Raw genomic sequence first — 17,742 nt, 5'->3', positions numbered from 1 at the left:
CAGATTTGGAATCAGAGCATCCCAACAGTAGGTGGAATGGTAGAAATCATTCAGTTCAACCCCCTTAGTTCTTGATGAGAAAGTTGACGGCCAGAAAAGTTAATTGACTTGCCAAAGGGTACATAACGAGTTAGCAAATAGTTTATACAAGAAATCAACTCTAAGTATCCTTTGGTTGTTGATTAAAAATCAAATTTAGTTTTAACATTAAAAAAATTTTTTTTATTTAGTTTTAACACATAGTTGCCACTATTAAAGATATTAAAGAAGTCTAAAGAATAGACTCCCCCAGAAGCCATCCAGAAGTGTTTCTGAGTGGTGACACGATTGTCATAAGTGCATCTTTTTAAAACCCTATATTATCATAGTAAATATATCTCCATTTGTAAGTTCCATTGTATTTGGAAAAGCCAATTAGACTATAGTTATAACTTTTATATAAGTTTCTTAAATTAGCAACAGAATAAAACCCTATCCTAGTTCTTAAACATTCCTTGTTTTTCTCATTTCTCAAGGAGAACATCTCGAGGATGCTACAAAGAGCTCCAGACAGTATCTGCTGGGCTGAGGCAAGCTTGTCCTTGTGCTGTGCAGTCCAGTGAAATAGCCACTACCCACATGTGGTTATTTAAATTTAAGTTTTAGTTAATAAGTAAAATTTAAAATTCAGGACCTCAAGTACTCAGTAGCCACAGCGGGCTAATAGCTACCATATAAGATACCATAAATGAAAACATTTCCATCAACACAGAAAATTTTATTGGTTAGTGCTGGTCTAGAATTCTTACAGCCAGTATACGTATTTTAATATTTTAATCTCTTACATTACCTCTGGAGAAGTTAGACAAGTTCTGGAAAAGTTTATTTTTTTGTTTTTGGGGGTTTTGTGGTATTTTTAAAGATTTTATTTATTCATGAGACATACAGAGAGAGAGGCAGAGACATAGGCAGGGAGAGAAGCAGGCTCCCTGCAAGGAGCTGGACGCAGGACTTGACCCAGGACCCTGGGATCATGTCCTGAGCAGAAGGCAGATGCTCAACCACTGAGCCACCCAGGTGCCCCTGGAAAAGTTTTTTAAATGTTTATTTGTTCTCTAAATGTTTCTAGCTATTCTGCATAGTTTAATTTTAAAAAGGAGAAAATATTTATTTTCATCCATTTTTAGAACCTGATTATGTGAGTGGAATTCATATCAATTGTCATGTCCTGGTTGCTAAAATTTTCTTAAAGTATGCTAAAATTGTGGCCAAAACTCCGTTAATCTTGCCAAAGCTATTGGCAGACATCTCTCTATGATGTTGTAACATTTGAAATTAGTCTGGACATAGACAAGGCAAGTCATGTTGAATTCATTCTTTTTTTTTTTAAAGATTTTATTTACTTATTCGTGAGAGACACAGAAGCAGAGACCCAGGCAGAGGGAGAAGCAGGCTTCCTGAAGGGAGCCAGATGCGGGACTCGATCCCAAGACCCCAGGATCACAACCTGAGCTGAAGGCAGACGCTCAACCACTGAGCCACCCAGGCGTCCCTGAATTCATTCTTTTTTTTTTTTTTTTAAGATTTATTTATTTATTTTTGATAGACAGAGAGAGAGAGAGAGAGAGAGAGGCAGAGACACAGGAGGAGGGAGAAGCAGGCTCCATGCCGGGAGCTCAATGTGGGACTCGATCCCGGGTCTCCAGGATCGTGCCCTGGGCCAAAGGCAGGTGCTAAACCGCTGAGCCACCCAGGGATCCCCCCCGAATTCATTCTTAATAGTCATTTCATTTGTAAAGATTCTAAATTACTTGCCCACCTTCATTAATTCAGCATCCAGAATGAAAGGGCAGGTGCTAACAGGGAATGGGTCGGCTCTAAAGACTGACCTGGCATCAGGCTTTGGGGCCATCTGCAAGCCTCCCTCCTCCACCCTAAGCAATTAGAGAGCAGTGACCTGTCCTCCGTGGCTTTTGCAGGCCCCATGGTACTTCACATGATGTCCTGCCAGTACATCTTCTAGAAGTCTTATTAGACAAATAAATGGATCTTGATCTGATCTGCCCTGGAAATCATTACATTTGACAGCGGGCTCATAGGATTCATGAAGTGGGACTCCTTCAAGTTGTTTTTTTTTTTTTTTTTTTTTTTTTATGATAGTCACACAGAGAGAGAGAGAGAAAGGCAAAGACAGACAGAGGGAGAAGCAGGCTCCATGCACCGGGAGCCCGACGTGGGATTCGATCCCGGGTCTCCAGGATCGTGCCCTGGGCCAAAGGCAGGCGCTAAACCGCTGCGCCACCCAGGGATCCCCTTCAAGTTCTTTTTATTGTGGAGTGATATCTACTGAACTAACTTAGTAGGACTGGAATTCTTGGGTGATTATCAGTCATTTTGATGAATCTGTGCTGAATGAAATTAGGGACCATGAGCCACAGGCTCTCACGGAGGAGGGCTAAAACGCAGCTTCTTCTGTTTGCTGCTGCAGAAACAGTAAATCTGGTTTTAAAATAAAGATGAATTAGGAAAGCCTTCAAAACACCATAATAAAATTAGAGAGGGTTGGGAAAATGAATGAGGGGTTTTTCATGTCTGTGTGTAGGCCACTGAAGCACACATAGATACATTTCCTGTTTTTCTTTTCCATGTATTTTATACAAAGTATTTCTCAGAAGACTGGGATTTCTTTAAAAATTAATTTTCTTTGCAAACGTGTATCTGCCATTACTCGGCTGGAACAGCTGGGCAGTGATCCTTTTCATCCATCCAGAGCGTCAGTCTCCAGTGAGATCCACTTTCCCTGCGTCTGGTGGGTGTTGTGCCTTGTGTAAATGCCCGAGGCATGTCCTGCCCCAGGAGAATTCGGAAACTGTAACTCAGTCCAGTTTCTTTCTTTTTTTTTTTTAAGGAAATTTTTTTAATTAAATGTTTGCTTCCCAACAAAATGGATATTAAATATGATGAAATTTTTTTTTTTTTTTTTTTTTTTTTTTGGCGAGACACTGACAGCAACCGTTGTGTCCTGTAGGCCTAAGGTTATAAGATACCTTAAAGATTTGGGGGAAAAGAATTCTTCCTGCCCTAGAGTTTCTGGTGTTGGTCATGAGATAGTGATAATGTCTCAATTCTTCATTTGTAGATCACGATCCACAGAGACAGTGGCAAAGACGTGAGTTCCCCCAAACACGGGAAGGAGGACCCGGACAACATGCCCCATGTGGGCGGCAATACTTGGGCTGGCGGAACAGGTTGGTAGCCCTGGCATTCTCCTGCGTCGAGCTCCCCGAGGCCCCACAGGCCCATATAAACTGCACACCACCCCTGAGAAGGTTCAGGGACCCTCTGTCATCTCTGCGACCCCCGTGAGTCAGGTGGACTGTGCCTTTCACCCTGTGTCCCAGCATGACATCACACGTGGAAAAACCGTGGCACTGGGAGTCCCACAGACTCTGCCATCCTGGGCCCTGAGACCATTCTGAACCCCCAACCTTGCTACATCCGTAAGAGGGGAAAATATTAACTACCTTACAAGGTGGTGATGAGGATTAAACAAAATCATGATCATGAAGTGCTGAGCCCAGGACCTGGTCTGAAGAATGCATTCGTTATAAATGTTAATCCCTTCTTTTAAATTCCGTGCCCTTGGCATGCTGCCTGCAATCTATAGTAGATTCCTTGTTGACCAGCTGACTTGGAAGAGGAGTGGGCCTTGCCTTCCACATCTCAGAAGTGAGTATATGGAGGATGCAGGATTTTGAGATAAGAGAGTTGGTTGCAGTTGGAACCGGTGGCTGTGGTCTATTCCTTCCTCTTGGCTGCCTGACGGGAGCATTGTTCCCATGCCTGCTGTCTTCCTCCTTCCTCGGCGACAGCTGAAGCAGACACATCTGCTGGGCTGCAGGAATAGGGCCAGACGGTGTGCGCACTGTCCGATCTTATCTTGGCCAGGAGCAGTGCTGGCACGAGCTCCATACTTCGCCTTCCCTTAGGATGGTGTGTGCCTCTTGGCCTTGACAGGCTCAGGAGGAAATGGCTTTCTATGCTGAGACAATGTGCTATCACATAGGCCTGGAGACTTCTTGCCTGTTCTGTTTATTCATCAAGCATCAGCTTTAAAGAAAGGGTATTTTTAGAAATGTCCTTTGATCTTGAAATTAGTGTCAAGCCAGCAAGATTAATCCATATGGAATGCATTGTGGAGCGAGGTGGCCAGATGCAGGTCTTTCCCAGCAGTGGGCTTACTCTGGAGCAGAGGTTCTCGCTTTTTATTCAGTTTGACTCTACTAGTTCACCTCTGTCCAGACTGAAGGCCCTGCTTTTGTTTCCCTTAGCCTTTATTTTTCCATCTATTGGATCTTTTTGGCTTCAAATTCTCTGTCATTCTCCCTCAGAATTCTCTACGTGGAACTTAGCACTGACTCAAGTCACTTGATCCCTCTTTCATCATCAGAGCGCCTCCTTTGCTTATTTTCCCGTATCTTTGAAGCTGATTTAGGATGTCCAGGGTTAGCTTCAAGATTATGCCTTGAAGTCTAGAACCTCTGACCAGCATTTTCATTTAAATAGTACAAATTAAGGGCTCTTGGAAGTAGACGTCACGAAGAGCTCCCCACTCATGCCCTCTCCGCCCCAGTGCAACTTGCCCCACGGGCTCCTGGGACCCATGCTGAGCATTGTTCATACCACCTTCTGAACAGTTGTGGGTGTTTTTCCTCTACACCAAAACTGACATCATCTCGGCTCCCAGGAAGCCTTAAGTGCTAATCCATGACCCCTATGTACCCCACTCCGCAATGCCTGAGAGGAACTTCCTTTAGGAAGGGAATCATCCACAGAAACAGCTTTTTTGCCTCCGTCGCTCACTCATTTTCCAGTTACTGGGCCCCTCTGCCTACAGGCTGTCCCTGAGTGAGAGCCAGCAATCACACACATCTAAGAAGCAATTTTCCACCACTGATTTCTAAATAAAAATGAAATCAGATGTACTCCAATCAAAGGGTAAACAGACTATTATTAATAGGCTCTTCTCCTGGTATTTCCCCAGAGGAAATGACCTACCTAGACTTTGGTAAGGGAAGCAGTGCGTGCTGAGTTCCTACCTTTAGTTTATTACACCAGTTATGGCTCCAAAGGAGAAAAGATAAATGTGACATAATTTAACTGAAGCCTAAAAGCTTTCAAAATTTCCACTTCATTAAACTTAGAAATGACCTCATTCTATGTGACTGGAAGTTGTCTGAATAATAATAGTAAGAGCAGCCGCTTATAATGTAGTTCTTACTTTGCACCAGTTACCGTTCTAAGCACTTAGCCTCGTGACAATGCCAAGAAGTAAATATTAGCGACTCCGTTTTACAGAACAGGAGACTGAGACACCATGAAGTTAAGGAACCTCCTTCAAGGACACACAACCTAGCGTACGGACACAGGATTCAAATTCAGGCAGTCCAGTTTAACTATACAACCCTCTGCTACGTAACACTAGTCTCTGATACAATATGATACGATACTCCCCCCCCAATATTGAATTCTCGTCTAAGTGCCCAAGTTACGTGTGAATGAACAAAAGAAACTGATTGCTAGTATTTTAATCATTATAAAACAGAGGTAATAAACTGGTAGCCCAGAGGCCCAGGCTAACCAATATATGTATTTGGGGGGTCAGCAGCACAGTGTTTTATGATCATTTGAATCTGAATGTATTGAGACAAGGCAGGCTTTCTCTAGCTAGCCAAAGTCCTCACCACCTCTTACAGTTTTATCTACCTGGACTTCCAGGCATTTAATTTATATTTACAACATAAACGGTTTACACAAGGTACACTTACAAGCATGCAGACTAGGGCTTATATTAGGAAAACTGTTCTGAAGCTGACAGTCCCTAAGGCTGACTGTATCTCTATCCTAGCTGTCTCTCTCTTACTTTAGGGAAAAATAAGGTAACATGTGAGAGACAAGGAGTGTTGCTCATTTAATTAACAAACACATAACAAGTTATCTGTGGTGTTCAAGCCACTCTTATAGGTGCAAAGGTATACAAATGTGTAAGATACAATCCCACCCACTAATTAGTGAGACCAGAAAAAAAATATATTAAAAAATAATAAATAGTGGCCAGGAGTGCTCCCTGTCAGGTGGAGTCCTCATCAGAGGAGGTGCCCTGGAATTTGGACTGACCCTTGAACTATGGGATAAACCCTGGCTGGATAGAGAAGAGAAAGGACACCCTAGACAGGGGGATCCCCTTTGTTTCCAGAGAGAGGTCATCTGAATATTGAATTACTAATTAGGTGCAGTTAACATGCTTCACGGGACTGCTTTCGAGCCGAGATCTGACTTTTTTGTCTTGTTGAATGTGGAGTCCCTGTCAATGGGTGAAGGGAGGCCTTGAAATCCAGGCCAATGAGCCTGTGGCTTTTTAGACTCACCACTGGATTTTTGTGGCTTCCTTCCAGGAGGAAGAGACACTGCAGGGCTAGGTGGCAAAGGAGGTCCCTACCGGCTGGACGCAGGCCATACCGTGTACCAGGTGTCCGAGGCTGAGAAGGACGCAGTTCCCGAGGAGGTCAAGAGAGCCGCCAGAGAGATGGGCCAGAAAGCATTTCAGCAGCGGTGAGTGGGCCACTGCCTGGGCAGGTTGGCCTCTGTGGCCGCGGGGTGGCCGAACCTGAGTTGCCCCCCAGCCCTCACATTCTCCACCTCCCACAGCACAAACAGAGACCCCTACCGCCCACCTCCCCAGCACAGACAGACAAGCGAACATAATGCCTTGTCCTTTTTGCTTGATGTATTAAATGCATCGATCCCATATGGCTGAGTAGAAAAGGGAGCTGAGCCCATTAGAAAGGAAAACCAAAGATAACAGCTCTTAGGAGAAATTAAAGTTCAAGACCCTCCATCCATATCGCTTCTTAGTCTCCAAAGGGAATTTAGAAAAGTCTCCGTGATGTTCTCTTCCTGCCCTCAGGAATCTCGTGGATATATGTGGGGATGGGACTCATGAACACGCACACTCACACTCACATGCTCACACACTCAAGTGCTGCAGTCACGTGGTATGGGAGCTGTGCCCCCTGCCCCATGCAGTCAAGCCTAAGGTAGGTGAGGTGGGGCCTGAGCTGAGCCAGAATTTGGATCTGCCAGGAGGGGAAACCTAAATGAGCAGAGACCCCAGAGCAGGATGAGCGTAGTGTCTGTGGCGGAGAGAGCCAGCTGGCCTCCCCAGGATAAAGGGTTCCAGCTGGGGTGGTGGGGAGCGAGGTTGAATGTGGAGTCCCTGTCAGTGGGTGAAGGGAGGCCTTGAAATCCAGGCCAACAAGCCTGTGGCTTTCAGATGATCCAGAACCAATCTGGGCCACTTGGATTGGAACCATCTAAAGAATAAGAATCCGCGTGATGCTTTCACTAGACATCCACATGTGTTCCGTAGCCAAAAGCAAAAAATACCAAAAGATGGGCAATATCTCCTTCAGGATTGAGGGAATCGGTGGTGCTTTGGGAGGCAGATTTACACCGTCATGCCCAATGGAAGGGACTGAGTGCCGTTGGAAAAAAGCATGCTCCAGTGTATGTGAGTTATGAAGTTCCTCCCACGTAGAACATCTGGTATTACGTTACACGCTGTGCTTACACATCCTGCAAATAAACAGCACAGAACAATAGGGACAAAAATACGGGCCCCTCCTGCCCCACCCTCAGGAAAGCCTGAAGGACCCTCGTGTACCCAGCAGGTAAATAAGGCAAGAGTGTCACTCCCAGCCTTTCTGCTGACTTCCCTGGAGACCTGAAACTATTTATTTATGCTCACTGTGCCCACAATTTTTCTTCTGGAGATGGGTAACTTTCCTCTCTCCTTCTCTGAGAGGGAACAGATAACTGTTAGAAATGAAAGCAATTTAAATTTCTCAAAAAAAGGTGGAAGGAATGCTATATGAAAGAACTTGTTAGGATTCAAATACTGTTCTACATTTCATATAAACAAAACATCCATTTAGGAAAAGAACCAGAATATTAAATATGCATCATTCTCCCCTCCCCGACTAACGAGCTCCTGTTGTTGCCATGCTCAGAGGGGTCTCAATTTTGGCACAAGGAGACAAATAGAGAGAGTGCTTTGATACACATAGCACATGGGGAGGCAGAAAGACCTTTCAGTGGTGCTTGGGCACAAGTATACAACCCCTTTTGTGATTTCCATGGTAGGGATAAGGAACCTGGTTCTATTAACCACCAGCCTGCAGGGAAAAGATGTCAAGGAGCATTCATAAGGCAACTAATTTAGTGGCAGTGGGAAAGGAAAGAGAAAACATGGGGAAGGGAGTAAGAAAAGCATATACCTCTGCTAATCACTGCAGAGAAGAATCTAGTCCAAGTAAAAGAGAAGACCATATGGTGATTGAAAGACAGGAGGTGAGCAAGAGTATGAGAAAAGAGAGGAAGAAATAAAAACACGTGGAAATCCTGAGAAGTTCAGGGCATAGCAAAACAGAGAGCAAGGTGGGTGCTTTCTACTTTCCGGTAGTAATTACTCCTCTTTGGTGAGTGTCCAACTTAGTACTGCTAAAGGCTCTCTCTTAACGTTATGTATTATGAAACTTTTCAAACATAAATAAAAGGAGAGAGACCCAGAGAGAGAACCTGATGGACCTGCTCTCCCAACTTCAAGAAGAAAAATCTGGCTCCACTCCCAGTCCCCACCCCTGGATTGTTTTGAAGCTAATCCAAGATGTCCTGTCTTTTCATTGTAAATATTTCAGAGTAAACCTCTGAAAGGTAAGACCCCCTAAAAAAATAAAAACACACACTACGATTATCATGTCTTTAAAAGGTAATCGTTCTTCACTGTCATCAAATAGTCTGTTTTAAAGCTATTTTGCAACTCTCGGTACATGTAGAATGAGGTCATTTATGCTTTTTAAGCTTTATCATGGCCTATACCTTTTCTCCATGCTTCTTCTCACTCTTTCCCCCTATTATGTTATTTGTATTAAGAGTTGATTGCTTCTCCACTTTTAGTCCCTTCAGGGCAGGGCATTTTGTTCTCTACTGTAGCCCCAGTACCTCGAATTCAGTGCACTCATTCCACACTGGTGGAATGAATAATGCATGCATGAATAGCAACGCTTTATTCACAGATTGGCTAATACTTAATTCAGAAACTGGCTAAAACCAGATTGGGTCAGGGGATGGGTGAAATGAGTGATGGGTATGAAGGAGAGCACTCGTCATGATGACTAATATAAAACTGTATATTAACTAACTGGAATTAAAATAAAAACTTAAGGGACACCCTAGGTGGCTCAGCAGTTGAGCATCTGCCTTCGGCTCAGGGCTTGATCCCAGAGTCCCGGGATCGAGTCCCACGTCGGGGTCCCTGCATGGAGCCTGCTTCTCCCTCTGCCTATGTCTCTGCCTCTCTCTGTGTGTCTCTCATGAATAAATAAGTAAAATCTTTTAAAAAATAAATAAATAAATAAAAACTTTCAAAAAAAAAGAAAAGAAACTGGCTAAATCAGACTGACAGCCACACCCAGCCATCCGCCTAGAGGTCCCCCATATTGCCTTACGGAGCCTAACGCTACTGATAGGCTCTTGTCATCATCAAAATGGCCTCTAGTTAGCATTCACTTGTATCTGGATTCCAGTTTGATGCCTCTTTCTGTACATCAAGAATTGATGATACCGTACAACTGAAACTATGCTGTATATTAATTAACTGGGATTTAAATTAAAACTTCGAAAGATTGATTCGGGAGGACTAACAGAGGTAGACAATATAAGACATGCAGAAAGCAGGGCAGAAACATTAAACCAACAAACTATGAATGAAATCGATGGTGAGGTACTTTTCCATGCCTAAAAGAGCATTTAAGGTGGGCACCAGCTGTGGACGTTGTACCTACAACCATTTGTAAAACTAATCAGCCTTACACAGTAGATCTCAGCTTATGTTTGTTTTCCTCATAACTGATCCAAAATTATAGTATTTAAGGCTGACCTATAAGAAAAGTAAAATGAGAACCAAAATTCCCAGACTCTTACGTAACAATAAATATACCCTTTAAAAATATACCGTGCCAACAAAATGCAGTTAGTCCACATAGATTACTAGGATGTGAAGCAGCTGTGCCCTGCAGTTTTGATCAGGGTTAAAGCAGCAAAAAGACATATTTCCAGCTAGTTTTGCGGGCTTGAGAGTATTAACACCGGGAAGCTTATCTGATCCAGAGGCTAAAATTTCCTATTTTCTTTCCCCATTCCCTGCTTCGGTCTTCATCTTTCAGAATTTATCAGCTTTGAACACCTTGTAGGTGATCTTTCTGAAAGCTGACACAACCTGGAATATGATTTCCAGATTTCTTCATAATTACAACAGTATGTGGTGTGTTTTTGGGTGCAACATGATCGTGCCCGAGGTAGCCCTATAACTGGAGCTGATTCTCATCTGACTACAAAGACCAGTCTGCCCAAGGTGACTTGCCAACTGCCTGACTCCTTTCTTGACATGTGTGTGTTTGTCTGTGTATTTTTCCCCCTGCTAAGGACAAGCTGTATTTTTTTTTCTAACCTCCCTTTGGAAAAGTACTAATCTCCTTTCTTTGGGAAAGAGCATATTAGCTTCCTATGAATGAAGGGGGGAAGTAGCATATCCTGCAATGTTCCTGGTGCCCAGCTTCTGTCAGCCTTGACACTTGAGACATAACTTAATCTAATGAAAATTTATAGAGAAGTTTAAGAGATTGCCAAAACCAAACATAAGAGGTATTGTTAGGAGGTCAAGTCCCGTACACGTATTCCTAGCTATTCTTCAGAACAGAGTAAATTAGATTTAGAAAGGCCCCTTGGCATGTCACCTTGGGAAACACCATTCAGCTATTATTTACCTTTTGATAGTCAGTGTTTTCAAAGTGCTACCTAACAGCATTTATTGAGTGCTACCAAGTGCCAGGCATTGTGCTAGATACTAGAAATTCACAGAAAAAAATAAGGCTATTTCTTCTCCCAGAGGAATAGAAGAGAAACTATCCATGTGGTAAATGTATTTTTCATGAAATTTTTGGTTTAATTATACATACACACACACACATATGCATATGTATTCATTTTTGTGTACTCGATCTCAATGTAAAGCATATTTCCTTCTGTGGAAAATAAAATTTGAAAACATTATGAAACAAGGAAACAGACTTCTCTAGTAAAAGCTATAACGTGCAGAGGTTTCGTAGTAGGTATCTGTAGGAAAGGCATGAATGGGAATGATCAGTTTTACTGGAGGGATCGAGCAGGATTTCATTGGAAATCCTTCCAGTGGGATCTTGAAAGCTGAGTTGGTGTTAGCTAACCCTTCCAGGTGTTAGGGCAGGAACTGCAGATCTGCCCATGGCCATAGAGACCTATGGTTATGTGTTTCTAACAGGCCTCCAACACTCAGCCCTGTGATAGCTGGATTCTCCTTAGCACTTGGCCTGACTTGGAGGAATAGAGACTATTCATTCTCATTCAGCATTTGGGGTTTCTGTTCCACTCAAGATGATAAATCTATATTTGAGATAAGAGTTTCAGCTATGGACCTGGGATCCATACTCCCATACTCCCAACACTGCACGCATGCATACACGTACATGCACATGTGCACAGCAGTTTAGAAGCCCATGCTATCGCTGGGCTTTGTATATATGTGTTCATTATTGCCTGTCCTAGGATTGGCACCATTACATTTATCAAAACTTACAGAAACATGATCAAATGTAGTGTATTATGGATACAACCCTGTAAAACCCAAGAAAGCCTCACTCTGGGAAGGTGAATGAACCTTCCTCTTAGGATTAGTTTAAGATGCCTGAGTCTTACTTTTATTTCAGTCACTCATTTCACTTCATTTTGAGCACCTGTGAAGTGCTAGGCACCATGCTAGGCACCGTACACCTAACCATGAGGGAGACTCAATCCTTCTCCTAAAGGAGTCTAGTTGGAGAGACCAGGTGTAGCATGGGTAATAAATATTCTGAGATCGAGAAGCACAAAGTGCTGTGAGAACACAGAAGACAGACCTGGGATCAGTCCAGGCTTCCTGGAGGCAGTCCTCATGGATTTGAGTCCTGGAGAGTAAGTGGGAGTTCTAGGCAGAGGGGCAGAGAAAGGAAGTTCCTAGTGAAGGACAAGCCCAGCAGGAGCTCCGAGTGGTGGGTGTGCGGTGTGTCAGGGAACTGCGAGTGTACTGGTGGGGCTGCAGTTGGAAGCCAATGAGGAAGAGCGACAAAAAAGGAACACTGCACGCGATCCTTGGGTGGCTCAGCGGTTTAGCGCCTGCCTTCCGCCCAGGGCGTGATCCTGGAGTCCCGGGATCGAGTTCCAAATTGGGCTCCCTGCATGGAGCCTGCTTCTCCCCCTGCCTCTCTCTATCTCTCATGAATAAATAAAATCTTAAAAAAAAAAAAAAAAAAAAAAAAAAAGCACTGCGCCAGCAGGATGGAACTTCAAAGCCACAGTAATATCAAAACACAATTATCTCATTAAAAATGCACAGCAATTCCAGAAAACTCTTATATTCTACCTAACGACACATTCAATTACATTCCTGGGGCCTGGACTGTTATCTTGGTCAACCCAATATCTGTCCTTGGTCTCTAAAAGCAACCCACAGACTCTCTTCTAGGAACTTGCCACATGAACTGACCAGCTGCCAACACCATGACACGTCTGTGGGATATGGCAATGGTTTGCTAAAGAGCTGACTCATTGGCTCATGGGAGCCAGTTGCGCACATTTCTTTCCAAGTCAGTGCTCCATGATCTTCCTTTTAGTAGCTGGAATTGATCATGGTGGGACTATTGACCCCACAGAAGTCAGCAAATACTACAAATCAGGGCTTTTTGTTGGTTTGGTTTGGTTTGGTTTGGTTTGGTTTGGTTTGGTTTGGTTGGTTTGTTCTGGAAGGCTACTTGTTCACCATTTACCAGCCCACTGCTGGACATTTTCTTCCTTCGAAACTCCTAGCTGGAAACATTACTTCTTGCCTTTTCTCCTCCAAGGCAACCTCAATTACCTAAGACCTTGCTACAGTTCTAGCAGCAGATGAATGGAAGTAAAAGACCACATCTACATTATTTCAGCTGCTATCTTTTTTTTTACCCCTTCTGGTTACAGGTTAAAGGAGATCCAGATGAGTGAATATGATGCCACAACATATGAAAGGTTCTCAGGGGCTGTTCGACGGCAGGTGCACTCCCTTCGAGTCATCCTGGATAATTTACAGGTAATCCTCCAACAATGAACTAAGAAAATAATCTGGGCCCAAAGCTAGACCCACCCCAAAACTATTGGAGAAAGTTAGCCAAACCCTAATCAGCTGGTCAAAAAATATTCATGCCGAAATGTTTGTGCAAAACTCTGGATCACTCCATGGCCTTCTTAGGTGAGTTCTCCAAGGAAAAATATTTGACCACACCTGTCCAATCAAGGAAACAATAATTTGACCAGCAACCCTAGAAGACACTAGATGTCCTGATTCCCCTCATTTGAGATCTATGAGTATCCCACCTTAACTAGAAATTCACAGATAGAATTGTCTTCCTACAAATCATTTTATCGTTACGGACTCTGGAGACAGAGGAGCATTTTGGATCATCCAGGCTGTGCATTCTCTGTGTCTCCTGGCATCTCCTCCTGTGCTCTCCCAACCCCTACTTTGCCTGCCTTTTTTCAGTTTTTAACTGTGGTTGTCTCAGAACAGTTAATATTGCTCTTGTCCCTTAGAATACTGATTAAGATGCTTCAGTATTTCCCAAGCAAAGACCTGTTATTTGTATAATTTGCTTTGGAAAAAATCCATATGCAGATTGTGTGAAAAGGTAACGTGGAATGATTGGATTTTTTTCTAGTAAAGACACTCAGTTACCAGTGCTTATCGCCCTGGGCATTGAGGGCACCTTCTGGGTGGGCTGTGATCTCCAGGGTAAGGCAAAAGGTGAAAAAGAAACAAAGTGGGTGGTTCACAGGATGTGAGGGGCGATGAGCGGCAGTGCTTATTGCTAAGTAAGACTGAAGAATGAATGCTTTAGTGAGTTGCTCATTTCTTAAGTTTGTGATACACACCAGACATTAGGGATGGAAAAACAAAATGCAGCCCCTGCCCTCAAAAGAAGGAACCCAAAGACAAATAGGCAAATGATTTCTTACATTCTATAGAGAAGTATGTGCACGATGCTACGGAATGTACAAGAAGGTCTTCATGGAGAATATAACACTTGAGTTCACACTTGAAAGATGCTGAGGATTTTTCAGATCGTTGAGGAGTCAGGGCGCTCCAGACACAGGACACGGGATGTACAAGTGCAGGTTATTGGGTGTGGCTGGAAAAAGCATGTGTGTGGTAGAGGACAGTGGCAAAGAAGAAGGCTGTCAAAGTCACAGAGGCCTTGGGGCACCTGGGTGGCTCAGTCAGTTGAGCATCTGGCTCTTTGTTTCAGATCAGGTCATGATCTCAGGGTCGTGGGATCAAGCCCCATATGGGGCTCCATGCTCAGCAGAGAGTCTGCTGGAGACTCTCTCTTCATCCCTCCTCTCTGCCTCTTCTCTCTCTGTCTCCCAAATGAAAAGATAAAACTTTAAAAAAAAAAAAAAAATACAACCTGGCCCTGGATTCCACGTTTCCATGCAGACAGCATTGGGTTTTACCCTGGTTACAAATGGGCCATTAGATTATTCACAGTACCAAAGAGGAATTCGAGACTACATTTTTAATTCAATTGAAGGAATGAGAATCCTCATCTGATCCTGATTGGTATTCATTGGGCACCAGTCTCTAGTGACTTCTACAAACATCACCACATTTAATCCTCACATCAGCTCTTTAAGATAAATGATACTATGTTCACCAGATCAGCCAAAGGAAGAATAGGTTGACCCATTACTGTGACTTCTTCAAGTAGGACACCAGTTAAGCCTGGGTTCGAGTTAGAGTTACCATTAAGGAGTGATTTCTACTAAAATCCACAGTGATGAGACCAGTATAAGAAACAGTGTCAGGTTCTGCATTCTGCACTCCAAGAGAGATGTGAAAAAAAAACTGGAAAGGGCTCAAAGACAAGCAACAAATACAATTAAATGGATGAAAAACAAGAAATTGACACATATAAAAAAAAAAACATAAAGCAATCGGGGTTAATAACTTTCTAGATACCCTCAAATAGAGTCACTAATTATTTCAGGGATGTTTTTATTCTCTTCTTCCCGGGAAATCTGAAAAAGAGAACCTGGATTTAAATAATAGCAAGAAAGAGTTTTAAGATATAAGAAAGGGAATAAAAATGATTTAATCCTTGGATGAAAACCTAAAACGGATGTAGAACTACCATCTCTCCAACTCTTCACAGATGATACGAGCATTTTAATAATAGCAAGAATTTACTGAGCAATTGCCATGTGCCAGACATGCCACTAGATGCCTTGTGTTATCAGCGGCATTATCAAGATCTCTTCTATCATCGTCGTCGTCGTCATCATCCCTTAGTGACCAATAGTGCCAGCTCTGGAGCCAGACAGCCTGGGTTCTGTAAAAGGCCATGACAAATAACAGGGAAGTTATGCAGATTGACTCAGATGATACATGTAAACTGTTTAAAACCATGCTTATTAGCGCCGTAGCATTCTCTACGGAAGAATTTGTTTCCTTGTTACTTCCATGGTTTTTGCTAATACTCATCAGCCTGGACTGCAAGCCAGACACCCAGTCACGTCCTTGACGTTCACTCATTGTGCTGGTGAATCCTTACGATAACCAGTAAGAGTTATTTTCTACCTTTGATAGATAAGGAAGCTGAGGCATGTAAGTCATCTATTTTCCCAGTCTTCTGAACCGCAGCTATTTTGTTCCTGCTTTGTACGCCAGGAACTGAAGGATAGAAAGATGATGTGACTTGTCCTGGGTCACACGTGTGGTGAAGCAGGTGTCTGAGCCCGAAGCTCGGGTCCCTTTTCTCTCTTAGGCCTCTGCTATCTGCTGCCAACTGTCCAAGTCTATGGGAAGTAGTCTTCTCGCATATTCTCATCAAGCATTTTGCATCATTATCCAGATGCCAACATAGCATTTTCAAGTGTTTCCCTTATTGAATATATATAGTTTTTTTTTTTTAATCCACAGAAGTGCTATTCTCAGGTGGGCCTTCTAGTGCTCCATGTAGAGAGAGTGATTGCTTGTTAAAAACACAGCTACTGGCCAAGGAGAGACAGAGCCTTGGATGGAATATGAGTCTTTAGTTTGTAACCAAAACAAGAAGGCTTTGTTTGGTCCCCTTTTCGCCATCGTCTGCCAATCCTGTGTGGCTCTGATTGACTAATAGCTCCCAGCTGCCTTGAGGTTGCTGTGTAATCCCAGTAACCATGGGTGTTTCCTTGGTGAACAGCAGAAAGTCTGGCCAGGAACTAGCAAATCATCATTTGAGATGACTTCTCAAAGTACAGCTTCAAGCCCACGCACTGATTCCGGGTGACTGGACTGAGATGTGAAGAAAGGGAACGTTGTTGCCACTCCTGTTAATGTCGGCTTCAGCGTGTGCATCTGTTGCAGCTGTGGCTCTCTTCTCAACTAAGATAGCCATCACTGGTGACCTCCCTTTGCTTCTTGACTGGATTCTATATGGGATATCATAGAGTCCTGGTTATTGGGCCTTTTAAGAATCAATAGCAAGAATTTTCTCATTAGAATAGAGTCTATCATAACTTCAATTATACTGGTTCAGAATCGGAATCTGATTCCAGCGTTCCCTAACAAAAGAAAATATCCCTTCCACAAAAGCCACTGATTGTAATCATATCTTCTCTCCAGCGTTTTGCTAATCTACAATCAGTAATTTCATTCTTGGACTAAACTAAATTAGCCTTTTTCTGATTGCTTTGGCTAGCATGATACCTCCATGAACCACCAATTATGTTCCTTTTGTTTCCTCTAGGAATTCAAAATGAGTTTAGCTGGAGATAAAGAATGTTTTTGAACCATGACATGTGCCATGCACTGTGCCTGGCACTGAGGGCACAGAGACTCATGGAATGCTGTCCCTGCACTCCAGAAGGCTGAGATTTGAGGAGTAGGGAAAACAGGCACCCAAACAACAGATCATTCCAGTTGAATATGGTAGGCGTCCGGGTAGACAGACACATAGAATGCAGTGGAAGCCCAGGGGAAAGGGATTCTAGGATCTATTTTTCAGGAAAGGATCCGTGAGCTGGCTCTTGAAAAATACACAAGTATTAGCCAGTTAAAGGAAAGTGAACACAGTGCCCCAGCAGAGAATATGGCAGAGACAAAGGCATGACACTGTGCCGCCTCCGGTGTGAGCTGAGGACCAACCCTCAGTGTGAGCAGGATTCCACTTGGTGTAAAATGCACCCAAAGACTTGGAACTAAGAGACAGGTAGGTGTCAGGCAAGGAACTTAGAGTTTATTCCTGACCCCCCACTGTATTCATACACAAACAATGGAAAGCATTTCCCCATTCCTTTTATATAGTTTATAATAACTGTACTTTACCCAGTAGATGTTTGTTGAATATCTCTTTTGCCTAAGGTTTCTTGCCTTCAAACTAACCTGGGAAAGAGGATACATGTGTAGTTGTAGTAGAAGACACAATACAATAAAGGCCACAGCAGTGTTTTAAATAAAGTACCGTGTTATGTAGACAAACGTGTGAGCAATTTCTGGACTGTGCAAGTAGAGAAAACTCATGGAGGAAGTGCCGCCATTTGAGCTGGACCATGAAGGAATAG

At 43.2% G+C, this 17,742-nt stretch overlaps 1 protein-coding gene across 2 annotated transcripts in view; it reads left to right on the top strand.

Moving 5' to 3' along the window:
* Window positions 1-17,742, top strand: part of VWA8 (von Willebrand factor A domain containing 8) — a 353,299-nt gene that overhangs the window by 300,495 nt on the left and 35,062 nt on the right. For both annotated transcript variants that reach the window (XM_077855526.1, XM_077855527.1), the window contains 3 exons: window positions 3,119-3,227; window positions 6,435-6,591; window positions 13,126-13,234. In XM_077855526.1, coding sequence (XP_077711652.1) covers window positions 3,119-3,227; window positions 6,435-6,591; window positions 13,126-13,234 — 375 coding nt within the window. The remainder of the gene's footprint in view (window positions 1-3,118; window positions 3,228-6,434; window positions 6,592-13,125; window positions 13,235-17,742) is intronic.

The sequence above is a fragment of the Canis aureus genome, chromosome 17 (genome assembly GCF_053574225.1).
Source record: "Canis aureus isolate CA01 chromosome 17, VMU_Caureus_v.1.0, whole genome shotgun sequence".
NCBI lineage: Eukaryota > Metazoa > Chordata > Mammalia > Carnivora > Canidae > Canis > Canis aureus.
This window is presented reverse-complemented; position numbering and strand designations above follow the sequence as displayed.